Genomic DNA, 9,327 nt, shown 5'->3' with positions numbered 1-9,327 from the left:
GGCGTGTTGGAAAGGGGAAAAAAGGTTGTGTCCGTGGGGTAGGTGTTAAAGCAACAGTAACATCTGCAGAAGAAAGACCATCTTCCAGCCAAACTAAAATGTCTACTTCTTTTAGCGGACAATGTGATAAGATCCCTTTCTTACGGCCACGCCAATCGCCTCAAATTCCAGATGAGGCACAAAAACAGCAGGTGCTTCAACGGATATCAAGTGCTCCTTTAAATGGGCTCTCCTCCACATCAACTTCAACATCACAAATACTCCAGTCCTCAAAGGTGTCACCCCAATCGCACTTGCTTCCTCACAGCTCCCAAATCTCCAGCTGCCCGTCTGAGTATGAGGTAGAACAGATGGTTGAGTCTGCAGATCTGTTTACTCATACTATAGCCTGGGAATCAGAGGTCGACTCCAGCGCTTCTGTGAATCCAGACGAGGAAATGATCTGCACTGATGCCCAGAATCTTTATGAGTCGGATCCAGGACCAGACGCAGAAGGTTCTGACCATAATGTAGACCCTCATTCCCAAACTGTAACTCCTGTTGGTGGAGACAATGAGGAAGACGATGATGAGACTCAAATACCTGATTGGAGCGACAACTTTAGTTTTTTGTCAGGGCAGGAACAGGTTGGCTCTGAGGACGACGGGTGTGATAATGCACAGGGTGATGATGATGAGGTTGGAGATCCCACTTACTGTCAACCCACAGTCAGCCAAGAGATGAGGTCAGCAGAGGAGGTGGAGGAATATGCTAGTGACGACGAGGTCAGGTTGCGCCTTCCTGGACAGAGACGTAGTACTGGAAGCACGTCAACAACTGCATCCTCAAACACAACTCTACCTCTCACCACAAGTCGTGGTGGCTCTTCAGGTCGCATGGATGCTAAGCCTTGCATAGCCTGGGCATTTTTTCAGATCGATAAAGATGACCCAACTCGTGTTATCTGTAACATTTGTCAGCAAAAGCTAAGTAGAGGCCAAAAAATACATAGTTTGAGTACTTCATGCATGAACCGGCACATGGACATGAAGCACAATTAGACGGTCAAGAAATTTGCGGGACCATCTAGTTCACTCACACTATGAGGGGTCGGAAGTGGCTTCATTTTTGGACACTCAGAGGAGGAGGAGTGGATGCACTCCTTGTGGCCGATGCGTCGCATGCCCAAATGTGGAACGTTGTGATACGTTCTTTGGTTCGGATAGATCTAAAATATATAAGATCAAGAAATTTATCACCTGCACCACCAAACATGTCATATACTTTGCTACATGCCCATGTGGGCTTATATACATAGGTATGACTACTCGTCAATTCAAAGTGCGAGTCCGTGAACACGTTTTGGGCATTATTGCGGCGGCCGGCCACGTGGATGCATCCACTCTCAAAACCCTTCCCCGCCATTTCAAGACCCACCATAATTGTGACTCATCAGCACTCCAGATTAGGGGTATCGATTGTATAACACCTAACATTCGTGGTGGGAGGATTGGCCAAAAATTGGCGCAAACAGAATCTCGTTGGATTTGGACCCTTGGTACACTACAACCGAAGGGTCTTAATGAGAGCATTAGTTATTCCCCCTTTCTCTAAAACCCATACCATATATTAAAATCATAATAGTAATATCTCAATGCGAGTGGCCCTTTACAACCTAGGTTCAATTTTATTCTGTATATGTTTATTAAGTGTATATATTGATTTTATCTCTTTTTGCATCTATCAGGATTTCTCTATGCATCCATGATCGTCTTTCTTTCTGTCGACAGCAGGGTGATTGTTACTGGTGGGTGAGGATGGCTTAGATGTGATGTCGCATTGGATCCTGACATAACGACGAGGGAACGCCGACTACAAGTCGATGCGAGAGACATTAAAACATTATAGCTAAAAGGACTGTATGCATATATTGAGGTCCTACTAGTGTAGTTTCGGGGATTCTATTTGTCTACATTATGTCACTATAGATTTGTTATAATGTGTATTCGTCTTCGCCTCTATATTGACTTTTATATGATGGTTTTGATATATGTTGCGTGGGACTCATGTATGCTGGTGTAATATATGGCGTGCATAGGTTGGTGGGTGAACTATATGGATATATATCTATTTATGTTCAGTATATATATTTCAATGATATGTAATATGTGTACTATGTGCATTACTTCTATCCTTGGGGAGGGTACTGAGGGTGACTCTGATTGTGGATATCATGTTTATATGTATGTGTGTATCAGGTAGACATCGTGTTAGATATGGAATATGTCCCGATCAATTGGTTTCCCCTTGGTGCGACCCTAAAATATACATACAGGTAGTGGATATTTCGTGGTATGCATACATGGATATAGTATATGATATATGGGTAATTGGCCCTAATCAACTAGCCTTTTTGGTGGATTATCAATGATATACATGTGGAGGGTGGATATAATGTGTATATATATATATATTCATTGTAGGTGTACCATGAGGACGATATGCCTAATATCATGATACACTGGATATGAGATATGGAAGGTGTGCATCTCATCCATATATTTTCTCTCTTTATAGATGTATATATGATATTTCCCTACTATACATGCTGCCTATGGTGGTCTTCTACCTAGAATCTGTCATCCTCACATGTGGCACATTCCCCCTTCCCCCTCCTTTCCTCCCCTGCCTTCCGTATCTTCTATTCTCTCCCCCTCTCTTTCCCCTGTTGTCCCGTTATATGTTGTGTCTCTGTATTGTTACATGTTTTCCTATTGTCCACAGTTTATATATGTTACTTTGCTATGAGATAACAACTACGATGTGCATCTGCATAGAGGGAAAATGTGTGCTGCGTACATACAGGTGGGCGGGGGTGCTGGTCGGCCTCTGTTTCTGTGGTGATTTTGATGTTGTGCCTCAGCTCCGCCCACCCATGGTCATGTGATGCGGAGTCCTGTTGACGTCCTCATCCCTATGACGATGCACGCATCATGTCCTGTCTCACGGTGTTGTGACTTAGCTCCGCCCACCCGTGGTCATGTGATGCGGACTTAGCTCCGCCCACCCGTGGTCATGTGATGCGGACTTAGCTCCGCCCACCCGCGGTCATGTGATGCGGAAGCCTGTTGGTGTCCTCATCACTATGACGACACACACATCATTTCCTGTCTTACGGCACCTCCAGTGCCTATAAAAACAAGCAATAGAGATGCAATAAACACGCCCCCTGACGAAGGGAACAGCCGAAACGCGCGTAGGGGCGTCTCTCTCGACATGTGCCTCCCCATTATGGACCCCTAACAGTGCTATTGCCCCCTGGTGATTACATTTGGACACTGGAGAGCTGCGGTAAGCATACAATGGGGACATCTATGTTCCCTCTATTCATCTAGTGCACCGCACATGACAATAATAGTAGATAATAGGAGGGTGATATGGTAAATGACTTCTACTGGTTTCCACTATACAGCAGTGAGGGTAATCAGCATATATAGTATCCATTTTAATGCTTATGTGTGTTATATATATATAGCAGATATGATATAATAAAACTAAATACATAGGATCTGGGTCTGCCATGGATTACCTATATTATGGGTCCCTGTGTGGAGTCACATGTAGAGAGGGCTGTTATTGATTTTATTGTCCTTTTTTATAATATTGTACTGACCTTTGTATATGTCTGATCTTTGTATCATAATAAATATTGACCATTTTTTGCTATAGAAGTGTTGATTCGGTCTTCGCTTTTTTCTCTGGTAGTTCTATATTTGGCGATGGAGTCGCATTTAGTCCATATAGGGTAGTAATTAATAAAAGGTACATATCATACCTATATCTACACACATGGTGTGATTTATACTACCCATTTATGATTGGTGTTCTTTATAGTCTTATTACTGTGTTTTGCACAGGTATTTTCCTTTCTAATAACATGGACTACAAGGCTAAGGAAAAATCCTGGTTGTCACAAATTGATCAGACATTCGGAGGTTCAGTGGTTGATGGGCCAGTAGCAGTTGAACAGGGATGGGATGAGAAATCCACGTTTATACAGAAATTATTAATAAAAAGAACGAAACTTTGGTGGAATAAGGCGTTTTTGGGAAAATATATTACCCGCCAAATGATCCCACGAGGACTGAGAATTCGCATTACCCCTACATTCCCAGTAGAAGATGCAACATTTATGTCCAAATGGGAGGAGTCTTGCACAAATTGCTCATTGTTGTTGATGCAACTATTGGTGGATTTGAATTCACAATCTATTATGGACCTGGATAATCAAATAGATGTCGCACAGACAGAGTTGAGATCCAATTGTCCAACGGAGAAACTCTCTAACTATAATATACATATTGATAAAATTTTGGATTCCACAGTCAAGAGGATCCAGGAGGTACAGGTGTCTAAATTCAATAGAGACATGAGAGACTACCATCAGAAGAGAGTATATATATGGCGCAGACCAGGAGGTCAGGGCCCCAATTTTTTACGCAAACTTTCGAATTCATCGGCTACATCACTTAGTGATCACTCGGAGGCATCCTCTTCATCCATAGTTACAAGATCCGGTACCTCTAATAAAAGAATGAGGGAACATAACTTCCATCCCTACAAACGACAGGAATATACATCACCGGATCATAAGAGGAATGACTCTAAGGTAATTAATCTGAGTAACTATATTCTTACTGAGTCAGATGTGGCCCTTCTTAGTAAGGGACTATCTTTTGCCCCGAGTGCCCAATTTGATGCATTTACAGCTATTAAAGATTTACATATATTTGCACGGGCCCTGATCTTCAAAAGACACTTCTTTGATGGTGGTCTCCATGATCTCTTTCCCACAGAGGAAGAACAAGCTGCGGTGAGGATACTGGAGGATTTGGCCATTGAACATAATACCCCCCTAGGAGGTAAGATTCCTAAATCTATTAGACCAAAATCTAAGAAGTTTCCACCACTAACGTCATGTTCCAATGTGGATTTATTTGTTAAGATTGTCGCTGATGAGCTAATGGCGATTCCGCGTCATATCTCACGTGATAACATGTCTAAGGAGGAACGTGATAGGCTAATGTTCCTTCAGAATTTACCAGGTGTCCTTATCAAACCTGCGGATAAAGGGGGGAATATTGTGGTGTGGCCCAAACCTATGTATGAGAGGGAAGCATATCGACAGTTAAATAACAAAATTTGCTATAGGAAATTGACATTCAATCCCCTCACCACGTATATGGCAGAATTGGAGGTGATTATCAACAGAGCTGTTGCAGAGAACATCATTACGAGAGAATTAGCTTCAGCTCTGTTGGTAGTTGAACCTACAATTCCCACCCTGTATCTTCTCCCCAAGATCCATAAAAATGCCGAGATTCCCCCTGGACGCCCCATTATTTCGGGTAGGGGGAATTTCTTGGAACATGTCAATAGGTGGATTGACTCCCATCTGCAGCCACTGGTGGAATGCCTACCTTCTTTTCTGAGAGATACTGGCGAGTTACTTAGGAAGGTGGATGGACTATATGTTGAGGATGATACCACCCTGGTGACTGCCGATGTGGAGTCACTCTATACTAATATTAGACATGCGGATGGTATTTCCGCGGCTAAGTTCTTCTTGGGCACCTCATCTGTACCTTATGCCTTAAGATCCTTGATCTTGGAACTGTTGGAGTTCTCTTTGCATCATAATTTCTTTACATTTAAGGGGTCTTTTTTCCTGCAGACCCAGGGGACAGCAATGGGTGCGGCTTTTGCGCCGTCCTACGCCAATCTGTTCCTGGGTCTGTGGGAAAGAGACCTCTGCCTGACAGATCGTGAGGAGTCAATGGGTCGTGTCCTCCTTTGGGCACGCTACATTGATGACATCCTCATGATCTGGCAGGGTTCAACACTAAAATTAAAAGAATTCATGGACCAATTAAATGGGAACGTATGGAATATACATCTTACATATCAGTCCAATGAACAACAAGTTGAATTTCTGGATGTGTCACTGATAAGGGATGACACCAACTGTCTACAGACGACGCTATTTCGGAAACCTACATCTACCAATATGTTGCTACATGCAACATCATCCCACCCTAAACATATGATTAGATCGGTGCCGGTGGGACAGTTCCTCAGGATTCGGAGGATCTGCTCCACCGACACCGAATTCGAACGACAGGCCTCTGAACTCAGAGATAGATTCCTCGAGAGAGGATATAGCCGTCGTATGATCAAGAGGGCATATAACAGAGCGAAATTCTCGTCCAGACATGACCTTATCTATGGAAAGAGAAGTGATGAGGGGGCTAAAGAAAATGAAAAAGTGAGATTCATCACCAATTATCATTCTCAATTTTCTAAGATGAGACAGATACTGTCTAGATCTTGGCACATTCTGAGAGCTGACAGTGTCATCTCCAAGTTTATTCCAGAGAGGCCACTGATCACAATTAGACGGTCAAGAAATTTGTGGGACCATCTAGTTCACTCACACTATGAGGGGTCGGAAGTGGCTTCATTTTTGGACACTCAGAGGAGGAGGAGTGGATGCACTCCTTGTGGCCGATGCGTCGCATGCCCAAATGTGGAACGTTGTGATACGTTCTTTGGTTCGGATAGATCTAAAATATATAAGATCAAGAAATTTATCACCTGCACCACCAAACATGTCATATACTTTGCTACATGCCCATGTGGGCTTATATACATAGGTATGACTACTCGTCAATTCAAAGTGCGAGTCCGTGAACACGTTTTGGGCATTATTGCGGCGGCCGGCCACGTGGATGCATCCACTCTCAAAACCCTTCCCCGCCATTTCAAGACCCACCATAATTGTGACTCATCAGCACTCCAGATTAGGGGTATCGATTGTATAACACCTAACATTCGTGGTGGGAGGATTGGCCAAAAATTGGCGCAAACAGAATCTCGTTGGATTTGGACCCTTGGTACACTACAACCGAAGGGTCTTAATGAGAGCATTAGTTATTCCCCCTTTCTCTAAAACCCATACCATATATTAAAATCATAATAGTAATATCTCAATGCGAGTGGCCCTTTACAACCTAGGTTCAATTTTATTCTGTATATGTTTATTAAGTGTATATATTGATTTTATCTCTTTTTGCATCTATCAGGATTTCTCTATGCATCCATGATCGTCTTTCTTTCTGTCGACAGCAGGGTGATTGTTACTGGTGGGTGAGGATGGCTTAGATGTGATGTCGCATTGGATCCTGACATAACGACGAGGGAACGCCGACTACAAGTCGATGCGAGAGACATTAAAACATTATAGCTAAAAGGACTGTATGCATATATTGAGGTCCTACTAGTGTAGTTTCGGGGATTCTATTTGTCTACATTATGTCACTATAGATTTGTTATAATGTGTATTCGTCTTCGCCTCTATATTGACTTTTATATGATGGTTTTGATATATGTTGCGTGGGACTCATGTATGCTGGTGTAATATATGGCGTGCATAGGTTGGTGGGTGAACTATATGGATATATATCTATTTATGTTCAGTATATATATTTCAATGATATGTAATATGTGTACTATGTGCATTACTTCTATCCTTGGGGAGGGTACTGAGGGTGACTCTGATTGTGGATATCATGTTTATATGTATGTGTGTATCAGGTAGACATCGTGTTAGATATGGAATATGTCCCGATCAATTGGTTTCCCCTTGGTGCGACCCTAAAATATACATACAGGTAGTGGATATTTCGTGGTATGCATACATGGATATAGTATATGATATATGGGTAATTGGCCCTAATCAACTAGCCTTTTTGGTGGATTATCAATGATATACATGTGGAGGGTGGATATAATGTGTATATATATATATATTCATTGTAGGTGTACCATGAGGACGATATGCCTAATATCATGATACACTGGATATGAGATATGGAAGGTGTGCATCTCATCCATATATTTTCTCTCTTTATAGATGTATATATGATATTTCCCTACTATACATGCTGCCTATGGTGGTCTTCTACCTAGAATCTGTCATCCTCACATGTGGCACATTCCCCCTTCCCCCTCCTTTCCTCCCCTGCCTTCCGTATCTTCTATTCTCTCCCCCTCTCTTTCCCCTGTTGTCCCGTTATATGTTGTGTCTCTGTATTGTTACATGTTTTCCTATTGTCCACAGTTTATATATGTTACTTTGCTATGAGATAACAACTACGATGTGCATCTGCATAGAGGGAAAATGTGTGCTGCGTACATACAGGTGGGCGGGGGTGCTGGTCGGCCTCTGTTTCTGTGGTGATTTTGATGTTGTGCCTCAGCTCCGCCCACCCATGGTCATGTGATGCGGAGTCCTGTTGACGTCCTCATCCCTATGACGATGCACGCATCATGTCCTGTCTCACGGTGTTGTGACTTAGCTCCGCCCACCCGTGGTCATGTGATGCGGACTTAGCTCCGCCCACCCGTGGTCATGTGATGCGGACTTAGCTCCGCCCACCCGCGGTCATGTGATGCGGAAGCCTGTTGGTGTCCTCATCACTATGACGACACACACATCATTTCCTGTCTTACGGCACCTCCAGTGCCTATAAAAACAAGCAATAGAGATGCAATAAACACGCCCCCTGACGAAGGGAACAGCCGAAACGCGCGTAGGGGCGTCTCTCTCGACATGTGCCTCCCCATTATGGACCCCTAACAGTGCTATTGCCCCCTGGTGATTACATTTGGACACTGGAGAGCTGCGGTAAGCATACAATGGGGACATCTATGTTCCCTCTATTCATCTAGTGCACCGCACATGACAATAATAGTAGATAATAGGAGGGTGATATGGTAAATGACTTCTACTGGTTTCCACTATACAGCAGTGAGGGTAATCAGCATATATAGTATCCATTTTAATGCTTATGTGTGTTATATATATATAGCAGATATGATATAATAAAACTAAATACATAGGATCTGGGTCTGCCATGGATTACCTATATTATGGGTCCCTGTGTGGAGTCACATGTAGAGAGGGCTGTTATTGATTTTATTGTCCTTTTTTATAATATTGTACTGACCTTTGTATATGTCTGATCTTTGTATCATAATAAATATTGACCATTTTTTGCTATAGAAGTGTTGATTCGGTCTTCGCTTTTTTCTCTGGTAGTTCTATGAAGCATAAGTTGCAGTGGGAAGCTCAGTGTGCTACAATGCGGCCTAGCCGGCCGGGCCAACCACCGTCTGCCATATCTTGTGCATCCGCGGCCTCTTCATCCTCTGTGACTGGGGGGACAGCAGTCACATCTGTTTTGGGGCCCAGACCTGCCACCTCTTTACCCGCAACAGCCAGCGTGA

The 9,327-nt window shown here is 43.2% G+C and overlaps 1 protein-coding gene across 3 annotated transcripts; it reads left to right on the top strand.

Annotated features, from left to right (window-relative positions):
- The first annotated feature begins 1,053 nt into the window (after positions 1–1,053).
- LOC141166709 (uncharacterized) lies at positions 1,054–9,105 on the top strand. Of its 3 annotated transcripts, none has more exons than XM_073653660.1 (3): positions 1,054–3,330; positions 3,897–4,901; positions 7,122–9,105. In XM_073653660.1, the coding sequence occupies exons 2-3, from the start codon at positions 3,917–3,919 to the stop codon at positions 7,187–7,189; spliced, it is 1,053 nt and encodes a 350-aa protein (XP_073509761.1). In that variant the 5' UTR covers positions 1,054–3,330; positions 3,897–3,916; the 3' UTR covers positions 7,190–9,105. The 3 variants fall into 3 exon arrangements, 2 of the variants coding, with proteins under 2 accessions (XP_073509761.1, XP_073509760.1); XR_012251339.1 differs by having other exon boundaries at positions 1,445–4,648; positions 4,836–4,901; XM_073653659.1 differs by having other exon boundaries at positions 1,054–4,901.
- The last annotated feature ends 222 nt before the right edge of the window (positions 9,106–9,327 follow it).

The sequence above is a fragment of the Phyllobates terribilis genome, unplaced genomic scaffold, assembly GCF_046119375.1.
Source record: "Phyllobates terribilis strain yellow unplaced genomic scaffold, ASM4611937v1 Scaffold_11__3_contigs__length_659146591, whole genome shotgun sequence".
Classification (NCBI taxonomy): Eukaryota; Metazoa; Chordata; class Amphibia; order Anura; family Dendrobatidae; genus Phyllobates; species Phyllobates terribilis.
This window is presented reverse-complemented; position numbering and strand designations above follow the sequence as displayed.

Excerpts from the sequence above, each read along its gene's own strand:
- LOC141166709 (XM_073653659.1), top strand. The coding sequence starts at position 3,854 with ATGATTGGTGTTCTTTATAGTCTTATTACTGTGTTTTGCACAGGTATT. Across the intron at positions 4,902-7,121 it reads ACATAATACCCCCCTAGGAG|GATTTCTCTATGCATCCATG; the intron begins GTAAGATTCCTA and ends TGCATCTATCAG.